Source organism: Cydia splendana, chromosome 9 (genome assembly GCF_910591565.1).
Source record: "Cydia splendana chromosome 9, ilCydSple1.2, whole genome shotgun sequence".
NCBI classification, from domain to species: domain Eukaryota; kingdom Metazoa; phylum Arthropoda; class Insecta; order Lepidoptera; family Tortricidae; genus Cydia; species Cydia splendana.
In genome coordinates this window covers 9,691,715-9,712,860 of record NC_085968.1, presented here as the reverse complement: position 1 = coordinate 9,712,860, position 21,146 = coordinate 9,691,715, and the positions used below count along the sequence as shown (strand labels likewise).

At 39.9% G+C, this 21,146-nt stretch overlaps 1 protein-coding gene and 1 non-coding gene across 2 annotated transcripts in view; one reads left to right on the top strand and one right to left on the bottom strand.

Moving 5' to 3' along the window:
* The window catches only part of LOC134793560 (uncharacterized), a 96,293-nt gene that overhangs the window by 60,779 nt on the left and 14,368 nt on the right, over positions 1-21,146 (top strand). The window contains exons 21-33 of the mRNA XM_063765170.1: positions 431-555; positions 1,199-1,343; positions 2,299-2,507; positions 3,723-3,868; positions 4,596-4,705; positions 5,807-5,940; positions 7,170-7,355; positions 8,425-8,573; positions 9,583-9,719; positions 10,035-10,161; positions 10,535-10,683; positions 11,443-11,587; positions 20,500-20,727. Coding sequence (XP_063621240.1) covers positions 431-555; positions 1,199-1,343; positions 2,299-2,507; positions 3,723-3,868; positions 4,596-4,705; positions 5,807-5,940; positions 7,170-7,355; positions 8,425-8,573; positions 9,583-9,719; positions 10,035-10,161; positions 10,535-10,683; positions 11,443-11,587; positions 20,500-20,727 — 1,990 coding nt within the window. The remainder of the gene's footprint in view (positions 1-430; positions 556-1,198; positions 1,344-2,298; positions 2,508-3,722; positions 3,869-4,595; positions 4,706-5,806; positions 5,941-7,169; positions 7,356-8,424; positions 8,574-9,582; positions 9,720-10,034; positions 10,162-10,534; positions 10,684-11,442; positions 11,588-20,499; positions 20,728-21,146) is intronic.
* Positions 4,258-4,374, bottom strand: LOC134794061 (U5 spliceosomal RNA). The gene has a single exon (XR_010144631.1). It is a non-coding gene; the product is annotated as a U5 spliceosomal RNA (small nuclear RNA).

Here is a 21,146-nt window from a genome sequence, read left to right as displayed (position 1 = left end):
TTCTAAAAAAAGAACGATTTGACTAGTAGTCAAATACCCTATTTATAAGCGGGCAGCTCAACTGACTGTATTTGCGTATATATGTATATGCTATTGTTTCTCATTCGTTTTCCTACACTACGGAAAGAGCTGGGACACGAATATCTGGCCAAACAAAACAGCGAATACAACTTAACCATTTGACCGCCAAAGATATCAACTGACGCGCGCGGCTGCATCCCAATACAAATCTTGGTGCATTCCGATAAGGTTCACGATGACGCGCCGCTCACGATAGGCGTGGCGCTCAAAGTGTAGACTCATTATCTTATTCGATAGGGCCGCAAACCTACTACGGGAACCTCATCCGTTTGGTTTAAAGGCAAAACATGACAACACAGGACCCATCGAACCGACCAATAACGCATAACTAATTATGACATGTTTCCAGGTGCGATGTCATTTGGTTCCATATCGCTGGAGGCGCACACGACGCTCGCCATCGCCATGAACCGCATCGGCGGCAAGTCCAACACCGGCGAGGGCGGCGAGGACGCCGACCGCTACCTCAACCAGGTGAAACACGATAACACTTGCACTAAAGCTCGGTTTTCCTAGGATAGCGGTGCCGTCATATAGCGGCCGTCTCCATACTAAATAATACGGCTAAATTTGGATGTCGTAGTATTTTGTATGGAGACGGCCGCTATATGACGGCACCGCTATCCTAGAAAACCAGAGTATTACAGGCTGTTTATTCAAATTTGCGAGGTTATACTGAAGAACGTTTGTTATGGGATCAAATGCGACATCGCAAAAAGGCCCATGTCTTACAATTCCGCTGATAAACCATTGATGTTAACTACGGGACAGATATTATTTTTGACTCGATAAAAGTTGACATAAGGTGCAGCGGGGCAATTTCGACTGCGGGTTAATTTCAACGAATCAAAATATCTTCCATGATTTACATGAATTATTAACTAACTAACTAACATTCGAAATTATCCCGCTGCACCTTACACCTTTACACCTTTGTTAGCTAACCGTTGTAAAACATTTTGTATATTATGATAGTTCAATTATTTACACCTTGTCAATGACCCTTAAATAAGTTTAAACATTAGAAGTTCGTTGCAGAAGTCTGCGAAAGCAAATGATGTCTTGGGCCAAATCACAAGATCTCTATAGTACTATTCAATACCATTGTGTTCTTCAGGATCCCGAGTTCAACAAGCGATCAGCCATCAAGCAGGTGGCGTCGGGTCGCTTCGGCGTCACGGCGTCCTACCTGGCGCACGCCGACGACCTGCAGATCAAGATGGCGCAGGGCGCCAAGCCCGGCGAGGGCGGCGAGTTGCCGGGTATGCATATGACTTTACCACTTACTTATCATCACTAAAAAGGGTAGGGTCACTTATAGGTGACCGACAGTCTTCATGTTAGAGCTGTTTCCCACTGACGTCCAGTTTTTGCGGGTACGGTTTTTTGCAGGATCCCGTTTTAGTAGTATAGGTGCTAATATAGTATATACTTTCACACGAGGATTCTGTTTGCGGGATCCTGCATGCATACTACAGAAAACTGGATCCTGCAAAAAACCGTACCCGCAAAAAACTGGACGTCAGTGGGAAACAGCTCTTACGTCGCGTGCCCAACTTTCTAGACGTTGTATAGTCGGATGGTTTTCAGTTGGTTTAACAAAAGAAAACAATTCCATTCATCGGCAGGTAATCTCTCAAGTGGATTCCGACATTTTAAAACTGTACGACTAATAACTGTTAGCGCTATTTGTAGTATATAGCAATTGTCTAAACTCGCAGTTAACACTACTCAATGTGGAAATCTGGTTTTAGGCATGTGAAAACTGTAATCTTTCTGCTATTTATAACTTGGTACGTGTTTCTTAGCAGACATATTACGTATATTAATATTAATAGCCTATATGGTGTCCCACTGCTGGGCAAATACCTCCCCCCTCGATCTCCATCCGTCTCGGTTTAGAGCAAGAAATATAATAATCAAATAATAATGAGGACTTCGAAGTGTTCCTTGAGTTCTAAGACTACTACACTAGATGGCGCTAGTAGTATTCTCTTTTTGTGGCACTCAAAATGCTACATCCAATTTGTTACCATTTTGACTCTCTGAACGTCATTTTAGTGCTTTACTAAATTTTTAGTTACTGTTCCATTTTATATATTGAGTCTCCAGAAAGTGAAATACTTTTCCAGATTCCTTTGAGCACTGATCTCAAAACTAAGCTTTACAAAGCTAATCAATTTATCACTCGTCACACCATTCTACTGCTTTTTTTAGGTTACAAAGTGACCGAGGACATCGCCAAGACCCGTTGCTCCGTAGCGGGCGTGGGTCTGATCTCGCCGCCGCCGCACCACGACATCTACTCCATCGAGGACTTGGCTGAACTCATCTACGACCTCAAGTGCGCCAACCCGAGAGCCAGGATCTCCGTCAAGCTCGTGTCCGAGGTCGGCGTGGGCGTGGTCGCCTCTGGAGTCGCCAAGGTGAGCTTGCAATGACGAACATGGATATGACAAAGATTTTCGCAAATTAATTGACATTGCATACAAGCAGAATACTCCATGAAGGTTCGAACACATAACAGCTCAGCGGCGGATCCGCACCGCCTCAACTCGAGCCGTTCAGTATTATTTGTAAGAAATACGATCATTTATCAGTATCGAATCAGCACCGCGTTGCGTCGACACAAGCAGTGCGTCGGCCTCTCGCAGTAATCGCTTGCATTGGCTCTCAACCACGCTTGTACGTCGCCGTAATCTTGGAGATAGCGTGCAACACGCTTGGTTCCTTCCTGCGCGATGTCACCAAGCCATAGAGAAAAAAATACATAGAGTGCTCACTCCATACATCAGTTTTAGTACCAAAACGACTATTATTTTCGTAGTCGATATCTAGCATCGAGTAGCGGAATTATCAGTATTGCTATTTGACAAATGACAATAGTCCAATAGACGTTGCAACGACCGAAAAGTCTATGCTCAATAATTTTCAGCTAATATTATAACCGGACCTCTATTTTCAACTCCTTCTGCTTTTAATATTAGTTGTAAATTGTTGTTCAATATAATTTTCGTGAGTCGCGACACTAGAGAATTCTAGTATCAAGTAGCGGTAATGATATTTCCGCTACTCGATGCTAGATGTCGACTGCGGAAATAATAGTCGTTTTGGGAACTGATGTATGGAGTGAGCATTCTATTCTTACTATATTTCTCTATGACCAAGCTGACACGTTGACTGTGTTGAGCAACTATTACTTGAGCCGTGAAACATGAACAAACTTTTGACTTTTTACATGAACAACTGTATTTACGGTAACCCAATAGCATCATGCGCACCGTACCCTTGTCTGCTATTACCGTGTAGAGATGCGCAAAACGCTTCACTGAGTTGAAAAGATTTATTCATATCTTTCGGTCGCGGTGATATCTATCACTCATTCATTCATTCATTCTTTCGAACCTCTTCGAAACCTATTCGCATCGTCTTACTCGCTCCTCGCTCGTCACGTTCGGCCGGCTCATTCGAATCATGAGTGGGAAAGAGCGCGCAAGGAACACTGAGATAGATGAGCGAGTTAAATCATCAGTGAGTTGAAGAGTGAGCGAGTTCAATCAAAAGATATAGTTCATTTAAATCACTCACTCGTGAACGACACATGTCTATGTAATATTATAAAAGTGGTTATTTGCATGCAGGGCAAAGCGGAACACATAGTGATTTCCGGCCACGACGGTGGCACTGGCGCTAGCTCCTGGACTGGAATCAAGAGCGCTGGTCTACCTTGGGAACTGGGTGTCGCTGAAACTCACCAAGTGCTGGTGCTAAACGACCTACGTTCGCGGTAAGTTATGTTGGAGTATCTCCGTTATTAGAGACACTTCTTGAGCTTTCTTCATTGACTTTTGGGGTAAATTTTCCTTATAGAATTAGTAAATACTAGCGCCACCTAGTACAACTTTACTAGAAAACAAAAAAGTTTAAGTAAATCCAGTAAATGTACTACGTTGTTTTAAAATCTAAATATGTCTCGCACATTTCAGAAGTTCATATCTCTAATGACTCCTCTACACGAATGGCCAACGCCGGCCAATCCAAGGGATGCATTTATGCATTAGAGGGAGCAAGAGATATTGCTATCTCAGTCTACCGCATGGCTGCGTCCCTTGGATTGGCCGGCGTTGGCCATTCGTGTAGAGGAGCCATAATCTTATTTCACTTTTGCCATTTATAAGCCCCGCTTGCGCAGGGCATCAAAAAATATCTAAAGACTCATTTGAGTGTTCCCCTCCACGGAAATCTTTAGTAAAAGGCGAAAGATTTATTCGTTTTGAAGGGAAACCAGAGTACCATTAAAATCATTGGTCGGGCCACCCCATGATTCTGAGAAAAATCTTAACACCGCGATGTACAAATTCTCGCTCACGTAACAGCGACATCTCTCGGATTATTGGAGAACTAAACAAATATTTCTTTGCCACCAAAAGTAATGGTATACAATGGTTCATTTTATTTCTTTAATTAATTTTATTATATTTTGTATTTAAATATTTTATTGGAATGATTTACAGTGTGGTGGTACAGGCGGACGGGCAGATTCGGACCGGGTTCGACGTGATGGTGGCCGCTTTGCTCGGCGCTGACGAGTTCGGGTTCAGTACCGCCCCGCTTATTGCACTTGGTTAGTATTGCTAAAAACATTGGGCGTTTGAATTTAAATGAAATAAAACCAGAGTAAAATGCATAAAGAAACAATATATAGCCTGTCAAACAACTATGTAATTTTCTATGGGACGATAACCCTTCGCGCCTACATTTTTTAAATTTGCCGCTTTTTTCTACAGATGGAAATGGCAGACTTCATATACGAAACTAAAAATCTTATGAAAATACTATAATAATACAACGTATACAACGTTTCATAGAACATGATTTTGACGCAGGCTTTTTGGAGCTCCGTACAAAACTTTGTTGACGCAGCTCTTATTTATGGGATCACTTCGGTTTCGGTATTGTTTTTAAGAGCCTAAAGGTGGTATTCCACCTGTCAAATATGCATTGCGTCTCGCTTTCTCATTAAGCAAAATGTGAGACGCAAATACACATTGGACCAATATATTGGACAGATGGAATACCACCCTAAGCGTATAACAAACATCTCCACCGTGTCAGGGCTCTCTGCCATCGTGATTTGTTTTCTTTGTCATAGACCTTTGTAGTGTGTGTGACCTGTGTATAGATCGTTTTTTTAGCATTAGAAAGAAGGTAAGCGATCTTGACATGTCTTTTAATTGAAAAACGCTTTTTAAAAATCAGTAACTATTACTTATGAAAGCAGAAGAATATAAATGATCGTATTAGATTAATAATTGTTACATATTTGCCGTGACTTATTATTAAAACGTGTTTTTCAATAAAAAGACACATCAAGATTGTTTACTTTATTTCTAATGCTCAAAAAAACGAACTATATATGCTTCATATAACATGGTTTTGACGCAGGCTTTTTGGAGCTCCGTACAAAACTTGGTTGACGGAGCTCTTATGGAAACAATTCGGATTCGGTCTTGTTTTTAAGAGCCTAAGGGCGGTATACCACCTGTCCAATTTCTTTGTCCAATGTGCATTGCGTCTCGCTCTCTCATTAAGCAAAATGTGAGACGCAAATACACATTGGACCAATATATTGGACAGATGTCTCTGTGTCAGGGCTCTCTGCTATCGTGGTTTGCTTTCTTTGCCAAAGATCTTTGTAGTGAGTGAACGAGTATTTTTCTTGCAGGCTGCACTATGATGCGTAAATGCCACCTCAACACGTGTCCCGTGGGCATCGCCACACAGGACCCGGTGCTAAGGAAGAAGTTCGCCGGCAAGCCCGAGCACGTCATCAACTATCTCTTCATGCTCGCCGAAGAGGTAATATTTCTTCCAGGTTGCACGATGATGCGTAAATGTCACCTCAACACGTGCCCCGTGGGCATCGCCACACAGGACCCGGTGCTAAGGAAGAAGTTCGCCGGCAAGCCCGAGCACGCCATCAACTATCTCTTCATGCTCGCCGAAGAGGTAGTATTTCTTCCAGGTTGCACGATGATGCGTAAATGCCGCCTCAACACGTGCCCCGTGGGCATCGCCACACAGGACCCGGTGCTAAGGAAGAAGTTCGCCGGCAAGCCCGAGCACGCCATCAACTATCTCTTCATGCTCGCCGAAGAGGTAATATTTCTTCCAGGTTGCACGATGATGCGTAAATGCCACCTCAACACGTGCCCCGTGGGCATCGCCACACAGGACCCGGTGCTAAGGAAGAAGTTCCCCGGCAAGCCCGAGCACGTCATCAACTATCTCTTCATGCTCGCCGAAGAGGTAATATAAGTTGTCCCCCGTAGGGGACTTTTTTTCAAATATGAGATTTTTTATGTTATTTCTACTCAGAATCATGAGCTCTTTTGATCCTAATAGGAGAAAAAAAGTGTCCCAGAATTTCCATACAATTTTCGATCTTTCCATTCCGTGACCGCCATACAAAGTCTATGAAAAACGGTAACGGAATGGAAATAAAAACCTTGGGACACTTTTTTTCTCCTATTAAGATTTCTAAAGAGCTCGTGATTCTGAGTAGAAATAACATAAAATTTCACAAAAAAAAAGTGTAGGGGACAACTTTAAATAAAATCGCCCAACTATGACCTGCATTCGAGATACAATGTACATATAACTTTAAAACGCAAAATCATTTGAGATGGCATCTGTTACCGTACCCAATGTTGTTTAAAAAATACTATATAGGGGCATTTTCGCGAGAAGAGATCCAATCAACTTTTTTTCTAGGGTAGGTAAATTTAATATTTTTCCTTCTCAGAATAACGAGCTCTTTAGATGTAGGAGAAAAAAAAAATTACCCAAAATTTTCAGTAATTTTACTTACTCTCCATTTTGTAACCGCCGTACAAAATGTTTGAAAAATGGTTACGGATTGGAAAAACCAAATTTGGGACGCTTTTTTTTCTTCTAGTAGGATCGAAAGAGCTCGTGATTATGAGTAGAAAAAAACATTAAATTTACCTATTATAGAAAAAAGTTGATTAAATCTCTTCTCGCGAAAATGCCCATAGATGCAATCAATAAATTTATTCGTGTTTCAGATCCGTCAGCTCATGGCCGACGTGGGCGTGCGTAGGTTCCAGGACCTGATCGGACGCACGGACCTGCTCAAAGTCCGCGAGAACAACGAGAACCCCAAGGCTCGACTTCTCAATCTGAGCCTTATTCTGAAGAACGCCTTGCACATGCGTCCCGGCGTCAATATTATTGGAGGATCCAAGTCACAGGTTAGTTTATATTTTACCTAGCAGTGGTTTTTACCTCACAGTTTTTATTTCCTAACAAATACAAACTAGATCGCTTTAAAACAATTATGAATAGTTTATCACAACAGGTGGGACTAAGGTTAATCGCTAGTCAAGTAGTCAGTCTTTTGAGGCACATTTTTTGCAAACAGACGCTTTAGGCCCGCTTGCACCGTGCTACTAACCCGGGATTAAGCGGTTAAACCGTTAACCTGGTGTCAAATTGACCTGGAAACCATGGCAACTCCAGTTTTAACCGGATAACCCCGGGTTAGTGGCATGGTGCAAGTGGGCCCTTTTTTTTCTAACTTACTTTGGTGTCCCACTGCTGGGCAAAGGCCTCCCCTCGTTTTTTCCACTCGACCCTGTCATCGGCATTTTCCCACCATTTGGGGTAGAATGCGTCCAAGTCGTCCCGCCATCTCCTTTTCGGTCTGCTTAAACTCCGGCCTGCACCGTCTATTGTGTTCCGTGGGTCCCACTCAGTAACCATGTTGGCCCACCTTTCTGGGTGCATGCGGCAGACATGTCCAGCCCAGTCCCACTTAAGCTTAGCGGTCTTAACGCCTACATCTACAACTCTAGTTCTGGAGCGTAGTTCCGTGTTTCTGATCCGATCAGTTCTGCGAACACCTAATATACTACGCTCCATCGCACGCTGGCAAACCTTGAGTTTCGATTTTAGAGCCTCAGTTAATGACCAAGTTTGTGCACCGTAGGTTAGGATGGGCAGGATGCACATGTCAAGGAGTTTGCGCTTAAGACACAAGGGAAGGTCGCCCTTCATTAGCGCTTTCATGGACCAGAAGAAAAAAGTGGGCCTTAGAATTAGATTATTCAAACATAACGTTAAAGCAACAATGATATGTATTTATTATTATTTACATAGGTATTCGAGTTGTCACACTCTAAAATAACTCTAAAAACGAACTCGTTAAGTTACTTTTAACTCTTCTCGTAAAAATATAGAGTTCTTGTAATTCAGGCATTTAATGCTAGACTTCCTACAGCAGACAGGAAGTAATTACATAAAATAACACTTATTTCGCAGGATTTCCAATTAGAAAAACGACTGGACAACCAATTAATCGAGCAGTGCGCCGGCATCCTCGACGGCAGCCAGAAGCACGTGGACATCGTCATGAAAATCACCAACGAGGACCGCACCTTCACTTCCACTCTCTCCTACCATATCGCCATGTAAGTTATACTATGCTATGAGATGACCAACTAATCGAGCAGTGCGCCGGCATCCTCGACGGCAGCCAGAAGCACGTGGACATCGTCATGAAAATCACCAACGAGGACCGCACCTTCACTTCCACTCTCTCCTACCATATCGCCATGTAAGTTATACTATGCTATGAGATGACCAACTAATCGAGCAGTGCGCCGGCATCCTCGACGGCAGCCAGAAGCACGTGGACATCGTCATGAAAATCACCAACGAGGACCGCACCTTCACTTCCACTCTCTCCTACCATATCGCCATGTAAGTTATACTATGCTATGAGATGACCAACTAATCGAGCAGTGCGCCGGCATCCTCGACGGCAGCCAGAAGCACGTGGACATCGCCATGAAGATCACCTACGAGGACCGCACCTTCACTTCCACTCTCTCCTACCATATTGCCATTTAAGTTGCCATACTGTGCTATGAGAATAAGTTTCATTTAAGTATTTTGTTGCCTAAAGAAATTGTTGTATGCAAAGGGCCACATCAGCCTTCAGGCGATAAGTAAGTTGTTGGGTGTGCTGTTGTAGTTGAAATTTCCAGGCTAAAAATAAATAAAAGGCCGAGAAGGACAAGTCCAGTAAGTACCTAGACTTGGCTCACGAGATAACCGCCATGTGGGATGTTGATTCGACGATCATTGTCCCGATAGTCGTTTCAGTGAACGGTCTAATAGCGAAGAGTCTCGACCAACATCTTGAGAGACTCTCGCTAGGTGGTTGGATCAAGGGCCAGTTGCAGAAGGCGGTGATCTTGGACACGGCGCGGATAGTACGTCGGTTCCTCTCTCTGCAGCCCTGACCACCGGTAGCTTGGGCCTTGCCCCGCTGCTGCAAAATCGCATTTTGCTCACTGAGTGAGAGACACCCAGTGAGCAAAATCGCATTTTCCTCACTGTTTTTAAGAAGCAAAGTACCCTTGTTCGAGCTGCTGAGGTGAAAAATTCCTTTTCCATTGTTATTTTGATTGATAGGAAATACGGCGACCACGGGCTCCCTGACGACACGAGCATCAACATCTCGCTGATCGGCTCGGCCGGGCAGAGCTTCTGCGCCTTCCTCTCCAAAGGCATCACGGTCACATTGGAGGGCGACTCCAACGACTATGTTGGTATGTAGTATGTAGCTCACACAGCCAAATTCTCAAAAATCATCATTGGAATTTGGAATTCACGACTGAATTTGTTGAGGATTTTTGTGGATTTGGCCATTATCGTTCATTTACGTCGATTTAACCTGTGTTGCACATCGACTGTCAATGTAGCCTAAATTAGGCCGGTATAAAATACCATCATTGACATTGCTAAATTAGTTAACCGTCTTTTATCAAACATATCGTCCATTACTTTCTTCCTATAGCGCTCAATATCCACACTACAGTAAATATTACTGGGTTAAATGTTCATTGGTTTATTTTTGATTACAGGTAAGGGCTTATCTGGTGGTAAAGTGATTATTTACCCACCAAAAATTTCACCGTTCGAGTCTCATCTCAACGTTATCGTCGGCAACGTCTGTCTGTACGGAGCTACCTCTGGAAGGGCGTACTTTAGGTACGTATTTTCATAATACCTAGTAGTTCTTATGTTTTTTGCTGTTGGTGTGAATAACAACAAAAATATAATCAGTATTTTAAGTTGATGCGCGTAGGCTTTTTTAATCCGACATACGCGTGTTTGGGGATTGATTTTGAAAAACAAAAAGACAGCTTGGACAGCATCAGATGATCGGAATAATGTGTGGTCTTATAATATTAGAGCGAGTTATAATTTTCAAACTGTATTCTCGTGAAATCTGTATGTGATTTCGATCCTCTCAGTCGCATACACCTAAATTGCGATACACATTTACGCCTCACAAGACGTACACATACTCGCTTTGTGTATTTCGAATGTTCAAGTAACTTTGGGAGTTTGATTTATACAGGGGTATCGCATCAGAGCGGTTCTGCGTGCGCAACTCCGGCTGCACGGCCGTGGTGGAGGGCGTCGGCGACCACGGCTGCGAGTACATGACGGGCGGCACCGTGCTCATCCTCGGCCTCACCGGCCGCAACTTCGCGGCCGGCATGAGCGGTGGGTACAAACAGCAACACTCTTAACTGTCTATTTGTGGACCTTATGCCTTTTGTTATAAGGTTTACCGATGGACAGTTAACAGAGTGGGCGATGGTACTCCACTGGCGTATTTAGTAAATACATCTATAAAAGTAAGGACATCCAAAACTGGTCCACTCATGAAAAGGCAGGAATCGGCCCGCACAAGTCAGTGCTCGGCTTATAGTTTAGTTTGAGGCTGGATTTCAGAGTTTTAGCCACCGTCATAGAAATAAATCATCTTAAATACTGTAGTAAAGAAAGATCATTTTAGTTGACAACCTCCTGCATCTGCCAGATTGTAGCAGTTTGTCGCCACACTCGTCATTCTAATACTGTCATTTTCGTTATGACGATAATCTGCCAAGACGAGCAAAGCGAAGCGCAAGGGCACTACCTACCTTTTCTCGAAGCGCTTCGTCGTTTTTTGTGAACCCTCACGGCCAAGCCACATATTTTGACTAAGGTTTAGAGTTTGCGAAGTTAGGACTTGTAGAGTTAGAAGCTTGGCTAAGAGATCTGATAAGCTTTTGACAGTGCGAGCCCTATGGTTTCGTCTTGGCAACATTTTACATGAAAATGTTTTTGGTGGGATAATTATTTAGCACAATACAAATCAGCTTCATACACTCTAGCTGTAGTAGTAATTTCTTACCAACGGAGGGATCCGTTAAACGGCAGATCTATAGCAGTGAAACCGCTATGAAATCAACTCTTCAACATCCTAATGTGTCGCAGGTGGTATCGCGTATGTGTACGACATTGACGGCTCGTTCAAGCGCGGCAAGTGCAACCCCGAGATGGTGGAAATGCTCCCGCTGGAGTTGGAAGATGACTTGCAAGTCGTCAAGACCCTGCTGCAAGAATTCGTTGAGTATACGGGGTGAGTAGATCAATGAACCCGTCTGTTCGATTCGATCCAATAATTTTTACCTTAGGGTGGTATTGTACCTGTCCCATTTCTTTGTCCAATGTGTATTTGCGTCTCTCATTTTGCTTAGTAAGAGAGTGAACGCAAACAAACAAACAATTTATTTATTTGCAAAAAAAAGGGTAATTACAGGTCTTTTTGTTATACAGTATTATGTTCCACCTTTTCAGCTGTGTACAAACAGCATGCAAATCCATAAAGGCATCTTAAAAAATATGTAGTTACATTTGAAAACTAACTATAAAACTTTAACATTTTATTAAAATTATCAAATACTTTATAATTACCTACAGCCATTTATATAGTTTTAACCATAACCAAATCGATTACAGATAACATTTATTTACAAATTTACACAGATCGTTACTTAATCTACGTTATTTAAAAAATCTTGTATACTATAGAAACACCGATCAAGAAGCCAATTTCTTAAAGTTTGCTTAAACTCATTGCCTTCGAGAGCTTTTATTTGAACAGGCAACTTGTTAAAGATCACAATACTCATATTAAAAGCATTTTTTTTATAAATGCTGGTCATACATCGTGGCTGATTGAGGAAATTTTTATATTGTGGTCGTGGATTAGCACAAAACAAGTCTGAACGATTTACGAAATAATTTGGAAATTGCTTAACAAAAGTACAAATTTGTAATATATATATGCAAGCCAAAGGCAAGATGTTGAACCGTTTAAACAAAGGTGTACAACTGCTGTCTACAGGAGCATTTGCAATTACACGTATACATCTCTTTTGAAGCTTGAATGCCCTTTCAACATCCACAGAGTTACCCCATAGGAAGAGGCCGTAGTTGAGAATGGATGCTACATGACCATGATAAGCTACAAGTGCAGCTTCACGAGATACAGAATCGCGTAACTTTCTTAAGGCAAATACAAAACGATCGAGCCTTGAACATATTGATGTTATATGTTTCCAATTTAGATAAGAGTCGATATATAAACCCAAAAATTTAATTGTGTCAGTTTTCTGAGGAGCAGCACCGTCAAGGTTGATATTTTTTATTTTATTTTATTTTATTTTCTTTATTTAGGATTACCAACAGATAATACATCTTACATGCTCTTAAATCTATATAACAATCATGACTGATGCTTATCTAATTATAGGTAACCACAACTTATATAAGTGTCTTGTATCTGTGAACAATATTTAACATGCGATAAACTTATGGGTAAATGAATTAATAGGTACCAGTACATTACATTAACTTAACAACTAGTTAGTAACTAATTACATAACTTGACAACTAGGGTGATGTTAAATTGTCGATAACAATTGTTAACTACATGTATACTTATATACAAATATTTTCTATTAATATTTTATAAAGTATTATTAAGACATCTGTGAATCTGTGGCTACAATTACTTTGGGATATTCAGTGAGCCAACATATTTCGTCACCTTCTTTTTAAACTGTGCAGGTCTATCGTTAAATATGTCAACTCCCGCAGAGCCGGGGATATAATTGTATAATTTTGTCATTCTTAAAAGGGCAGAATTACGACCTAAATTTGTTTTTCCAAATGGAATGCTAAACAGTTTATACAAACCGGGACGAGGTAGCTTAGCAGGAGTAGTTATTTTAATTTTACTTAGCAATTCTGGACAATCCAGCCCCTTACTATTAACCAATTTATAAAGGAACATTAAATCCAGCACTTTTCTCCTGTTACTTAGTGAAATAAATCGAAAGAATTTTAGGCGTTTACTATATGATGTGAGTTTACGAGTTTTGGAAGAGGAATATCCTAAATGTGTTAAAAAGCGTCTCTGTACCTTCTCAATACTATTTTTATGCACATCGTAATAAGGCGTCCAAACCTGAGAGCAGTACTCAAGGTTACTTCTCACTAATGTATTATAGAGCAATACTTTAGTACGAGCGCATCTAAACTGCCCAGTGTTTCTTATTAGAAATCCTAACATACGAGACGCTTTTTTAATGATGTTTATGTAATGGGCATTGAAATTTAACTTACTATCTATTGTTATTCCCAGGTCACGTATTGTATCTACCTTTTCGAGTTGTGTGCCTCCGATAGTGTAACAAGTGGGCACAATAGTTTTATTGCGAGTAAAAGAGATGTAAAAGCATTTCTTGGCATTCAGCTTCATTTTATTCTGGGAGCACCAATTACTCAACCTATCCAAGTCGTCTTGAAGTAGAATACGATCACTAGAATTTTTAATAGGTCTGAAAATTTTAAGGTCATCAGCGTAGAGATAAGGTTCGGAATTTTCACAACAACTGACTATGCTATTAATAAAAATTAAAAACAATAAAGGACCTAGGTGCGATCCCTGTGGGACACCTGATGTTGCAAAAAATTGCTTGGATTGCTCACCATTAATGGCTACATATAGCATGCGATTGTCCAGGTAGGACCCGACCCAGGACAATAGTGACCCAGAAACTCCATAATTTCTCAATTTACTTATCAAAATGGTATGATCAACTTTGTCGAAAGCCTTACTGAAATCAGTATAAACAGCATCTACCTGCACACGATTATCTACATTCTTTGTAAGGCTTTCGACAAAGGCCACCAAGTTTGAGCTAGTAGACCTACACCGCACGAATCCGTGCTGCCTATCTGTAAGTTGTTGCGCAAAGTGGGAATATAAGAAAGGGTAGACCAGAGATTCGAAAATTTTAGGCATAACAGATAAAATAGAAATAGGCCTATAATTTTTTATATCAGATTTCGAGCCATCCTTAAATATCGGAACTATTTTTGTCTCCTTCCATGCTTGAGGAAATATGCCCGTTTCGAGAGACTTGTTAAATATGAATTTTAGCGGTTGTATCAGGCCTTCCGCACACCTAGAAATGAATATCGGCGGTAGACAATCTGGACCAGGTCCCTTATTTAGATCCATAGCTTTAATTTTTTTTAAGATCATGTTATCATCAATAATAATTTTATGTAACGAATTGGTCAACACTGTTTGTTCTTGTATGACTTGTATGAGATTAATGTTGTCAGAACTATCAACATTTGGTTCGTAAATTGAAGAAAAGTTTATAGCAAATAATTCACAAATACTTTTGCAATCACAGGCCTGTTCGTTGCCAAGTTTCATGTTAGATGGTATAGATGATTTGTTTTTCCTTTTATGTTTGATAAATGTCCAGAAAAATTTTTGGTTTCGCGCTATATTCGTTTCAAGTGTTTTGCAATATTGATTATAACAGTTTAAGGTTTGATCGATACATCGTTTCTTAAGCAAATCGAGAGAAAGTTTATCTAGAGGATTTCTATATTTTTTATAACGTATTCGAATTTTTTGTTTTTCATGTAATATCCTAATTAGACTTTTTGTAAACCAGACTGGGTATTTAGTTCCTTTAGGTCTAGTTAATGGAACAAACTTTTTTATAGCTACCTTTAATGTCTCGTATAACTTATGCACCATTTCATCAACATCATGACATGCCTCTAACAATAAGAACCAATTAATATCGTTTAAATATTTAATGATTTCATCATAATTTGCTTTATAAAAGTTCAATTTTGGACATAACGGAGGAGAAAGAGTACTCTCAAGTTCTAAATCTAAGGACATTTCTAACGGTGGGTGAAAAGAGTCAACAATGCTCAGCGGGTAATTACATCGATCTAGAGAGACTGTATTTGTTGAAAACACAAGATCAAGTAACCTATTATTGATGTTCATAACATTATTATACTGCTTTACATCACAGAAGGCCATAAATTCAATAAGAGCTTGGTATACTTTACAGGAACTATTTACAAGTAACATAGATGTATCGGAATTACTGGCTATCCAATCCACGGAAGACAAATTGAAATCTCCTAATATTAACGCTTCAGTAAAACCAATAACATTTGCAGAAGCCTTATCAAGAAACAACTCTAGGTCATTAAATTTTACTGGTGGCGGTAGATATACACAGCATAAGCATAGTTTTGTTACACAATCTCTAGATCTGTTCTCTACAACTATCCACAAGTCTTCCAATTGTGTTTCAAATTCATACATTCTGTAAGACACTAATCTCTTATTTACCGCAACCATAACACCTCCGCCAGTTTTTTTTGCTGATGGATTATCAATATTTCGTGCACGCCTGTACACATTATATCTGTCGTCGAACAATTCACCATCGCTTATATTATCCTGCAGCCACGTTTCAGTGATACAAATAATATCGTATTGATTAACAGAAACATTGCATAAAAAGTCTATGGTTTTAGTGTTCAACCCTCTAGAATTTTGATAGTACAGAGTTAAGTTTTTCACGGTAAAGACAATAGTTTAATATTCATGCACTAAAAGTTAAGAGAAAAAAAAAAACTAAAGACGTCACTTATAACAGTCGACTAATTGAAGACAGGTCTTTCAGAACAATGGCTTGCGACATTTCATCTTTGCGAATAAAGATTCGCCCGCTTCGAACCCAAACAAATTTATAATTTTTATCTTTTGCTGCTTTTCTTGCCGCCTTATGCAATTCTCTATTGTACGGCGATAGGTGCTCCGCTACATATACAGGGACCTTATCGCCACCAAGCCCAAGATGGCTAGAGTTGAGCTTGTCATCCTTGTGGGTTTTATTGAATTTGATCACTGACGCAAGGAGTCTGTCGCGTGTTATTGGACTTTTCATCTGTACTACAACTGAGCGCGGCCGCGAGCTAGCTGCATCTAATTTAGCTGTTCTAGTGCAGTGATGGATATCATCTTCCTTTATGTCGCAGGACACTGTTTTTGATAACTGCATAATTACCGTCAATAAATTTTCAGATCGGTGTTCAGGCAAACATTGAATTTCAACGTTGCATGCACGTGAATGCTGTTCTATTTGAGTAATGCGTTGATTTAGTTCTGTGTTTGTAGCTTGTAGGACTTCTACCTCCCTTGTCAGACGCTTGCACTCCTGTGACGTGTGATGTGCGTCCTTCTTGATATCCTCAAATTGAAAATTGATGAAGTCCATGGAATCCTTAACTTTGCTTATCTCTTCCGTTAGGCCCGTTATCTCTGCCTTCACATCCTGCAGAAGAGTTGTCACATTTATCTGTAGAACTTTGGTTATTTCTTCTGACAAAATGTTGCGTAACTCCGTACAAACAACATCGCGGACGTCTTCTTTTGTGAGGCATTGATGACGTCTAATACCAGATTGAAACAATAGCGAAGATTGATCTGCGCCTTCTTTGTTGCTTTTTTGCCTTTGGGTTACCCATGATACAGGAGTCCTCATGTCGACATCGGTTACCTGCGCCACGGCCTCTAACATATATTGGTTTTGGATCGGTGTATTTTCGTTATCCCCTTTTCTTGCACTGCCATGACAATGTGGGCAAATCCAGCCTGCCTTCTGCGCGAATGTAAGGTTGTTGTACTGCGATTCATCTATACGGCAGCATTGGTAATGGAATGCCAAATGGCATTTTGAACAATCCAATTTTTCATTTAAGTATAAAGGGTCATCACAACCCCAGCACTTGACCGCATCTTGCACACTGTGATTTGTATTTTTAGACATTTTATACAAATAATTGAAGTTGCACGCTGTTAAAGGCTCCTTACTGCTCAATATGGCGTTATCTTTAAGCCGATTGAGGCAAACGACACGCTACTAAATGCTCCGCAGCGTTGTGCGATCACGGCGTTTGAGTATCGCAAAAGGCGTAAGCGGCGCGGGATTTCATAGCCGCTTTCGCGTTCTGATCGAGCACCTTTCACTGGAATGTTGTTTACTTTTTCTGACGGTGTTTTTAATATTTTTGCAAACTATAACTATGAATTGTACTTCTTACACTGTACACTGATTGCTTTCACATGTTACATTTTGATAAGCACAAGGTAATGCACTGAATTTATATAAAATATGACAAGAACAAACACTTTAAATCGCTGTTATGGAATTAAAATTACGGAGCTCACAAAGTATCGTCTTACGTGTTCGGGTAGTTCGCGCGGTATATGACATATTAAGATGAGAAGGGGTTGCCCCATATGAATGGAATTGCATGTATTGAGTTTTGGATAAATTTATGAGAAGGTTGTTATTAGTTATCCAATTATTAATGTCAGTCAAGGCTTTATTAACATCTGCCTCATATGAACACGGATCTTGACTCCTTACTATAATAGTTGTATCGTCCGCAAAAAGTATGGATTTGGGCTGTGTGGCTTTAGGAAGATCGTTTATAAATATTAAAAATAACAGTGGACCTAAATTACTACCCTGCGGTACTCCTGAGACTACATTACGATTAGGTGATCTATATATTGTTTTGTGTATTTGATTTTTAATTTCTACAAATTTAGAGATTTCTGTGCATTGCCTTCTATTATCTAAATAAGATCTGAGCCAATCGTTCGAATGGCCTCTGACTCCAGAAGCATCCAATTTTTTAAGAAGTTTTGAGTGATCAACTAGGTCAAAAGCTTTAGTCATATCAGAGATATATATAACTCCGTATAAGATAAATAAAGTCTAAGAAAAAAACGTGCCTCGGACGGCCAAGGAAAAGTCATTCTCGAATAGATGGCGCCATTACCTTTGGCCTATTCTCGGCTAGATGGCGTTAACGACACCGTTTGCTATTTTACAATTTTAACACATATCAGTGAAAGAACATGGGTCAGTATGGTACAATAAAAACTAAGAATCATTTATCCGTAAACATATTTTGATTATTTTATACATTTTCAATTTTATTTTAAGTTTTAATCGTGTGTCGATAGATGGCAGTAAATGTACCGTGACTACAAAATTGACAATGACAGGACCCCTCTATACTATCTATTATTTTTGGTCATATCGAGGAATATGGACATAACCGGCAATTTGTCATTAATAGATTCAGTTAAATATGCACATTGGACCAAGGTATTGGACAGGTGGAATACCAACCTTAGAAGTGTTAGTCGAGAAATTGTTCAAATTGAGAATCTTTTTAATTTGTTTTTTTTTTTTATACCTCGCTCATTTCTTATAGTTCGTTTTTTTTAGCATTACAAAGAAGGTAAGCTATCTTGACATGTATTTTAATTGAACAACGATTTTTAAAAATCAGTAACTATTCTATTACTTATGAAAGCAGAAGAATATGAATGATCGTATTAGATCCATAATTGTTACATATTTGCCGTGACCACAGATTAATAAATAGTTACTACGTAACAGATACTTCATTCCCAAACAAAAGCAAAAATACCTACGCTATAATAGCCTACAGAACCTTAATAATAATACCTGCTGCTCAGGACAAGAAGAAATGTACCATAATTACGCGCACAAAGAGTCGAGACTGTGTTGCCCGCCGTTCGAGTCACGTGCCAACGCGTCATCGTAAGAATGCGCTAGGGTTGTAGCTACCCTACCTATGATGATTATTGTAATAAAACGAATGTTGCGAATCAAATATGTTTTAGTTTTAATATAATGATTTATAATTTTTTCACTTCTCGGAATTCTCTGTTATTAAAATTTAATAAGTAGTTGAAAATATCCTAAATCACGTAAATAATTTTAATAAATATTCAGGAGCAAAGCAACGGACAATCAACGGTTTTTAAAAGTTGTAATACGGTGCTACCAGGCCGATTAATTATTACGTCGTCAAAGTTATTTAATAGTACATTATTGTCGAGGCTCGGAAGTAGCTACTTGCAGGCTGAGGATTCGTTTTAAACGGACGACCTTGGGAGTCCGTTTAATTGAATCCGAAGCCAGCAAGTAGCCTTCCAGCCGAGTCATATATAGTGCTTTTCTCAAAAATGGTGCAAGAAATATAAATATCATAGAAATATTTTACAAAAGCAACTTTCTTACGTATATATTTTCACAGAAAAAAGTAGAAACAATTGAAAAAATTAGCTTTGCCGCCTTTTTATTTTTTTAATAAAAAAATAGAAGTGTATTTTTCTGACGAAAATACGCCAACCTATTTGAGACAGCTAAATAGTCGCGGTACTAATCATCTGTTTGGCTGTTTAATGGGCCTGTGCCTTCATTTGATATGGCCATTTCAACTTTTAAAAAGTTTGGAACTCGACAAATAATGGAATTTGTATGCAACATTGCAGTCCCAAAATCGAGACTGCAATGTTTTTAACTTTTTAATTTATGACTGACCATAAACTACGCGCTTCGCAACCTATTTTTTAAACGGCAAAGTCGACTTTGCCGTCCATTTTTGGGAAAAAATACTTTTTCTAACCCTTCAATATAATTATTAAACTTTCAGGTGGGACCTTTAGCCCGCCATAAAAAGATGAATTTTTATTATAGGCTTTTTTCTTTGTTTTTTTTTTTTGACTTTTTCACCCATCTACTGCACAATAATTACGTGGTTTCGGCATTTCGAAGCATAAGCGCGGTGCAATGCGGTGCGAGCGCTCAGGCGGGCGTTCGGCGGCCCTCTGTCGGTTGTATCGTCGACGATACGCCGAGCGGTAGGCATATAGCGCGTGGCCTTGAGCGTGTGACGGAGGCCTGCCGTGACTTATTTTTAAAACGTGTTTTTCAATTAAAAGACACATCAAGATTGTTTATCTTTTTTCTAATGCTAAAAAAACGAATTATAAAACAATAAATCTATATGCTAAATCTCAGAATCTTGGAATATCTCGGGTATTTTTCAAAATTTTGTTTCAAGGCTTTCTTATGAAATTTTCAATATTTTTGACAATGTTCCCAATTTTTTGGAAGCTTTCTGCATATTGTATCGTTGTAGCTAGTTGGTCACTAACTTCTCTAAGTATGGAAGTTACATAAAGTTCCTAAAAACGAATGTCTACGCCAATACATGTAACAAAATATCAAAAATGTCTTATAATCTTCAAACTTTCCTTTACAGATCTTTAATAGCTAAACAGCTATTAGAGACCTGGCCAGCGCCAGCCAAGGAGTTCGTAAAGGTGTTCCCATACGAATACCAGCGCGCGCTCAAACAGATGGCCATACAGCAGGCGCCTAAGGTTGAGGCCAACGGGAAGGAGGAGAACGGTATCGCGGATATTGAGGAGGCGGTGCGAGATGTGGAACTGGACAAGAAGAATTTGGAGAAGATTCTCGATAAGACCAGGTAAGGCATGCGTTATAAGTTTGGAAAGTAAGCAGTTCTGAACAACTGGCAAGTAAGCAGTTCTGAACAACTGAAAGGGAACTTTCTATAATAACGCGAGTGCCTGTGCCTTAATTCACAGGTGTATCACACATTGACTTACAAAACATTATGCAAAGTAATAAAAAAGTCACATATTATAAATTTAATTTATACCTACACTACACATTCACCATTAACAGCATCGACCGGTCGAATAGTAAGGGTAGTAAGGGCTGCACGCCGACTGCACGCTAACAGCAACGTTTCCATACAAGTTGCAGTCCATCTGTATCGGACCTAAGAACGTTGTGTGCTTACGCATGAGTTCGTCGGAGACAATTGGACTAATGATTAATATAATTATGTTCAAATGACAGAAAACAGTGCTTATTTGCCTT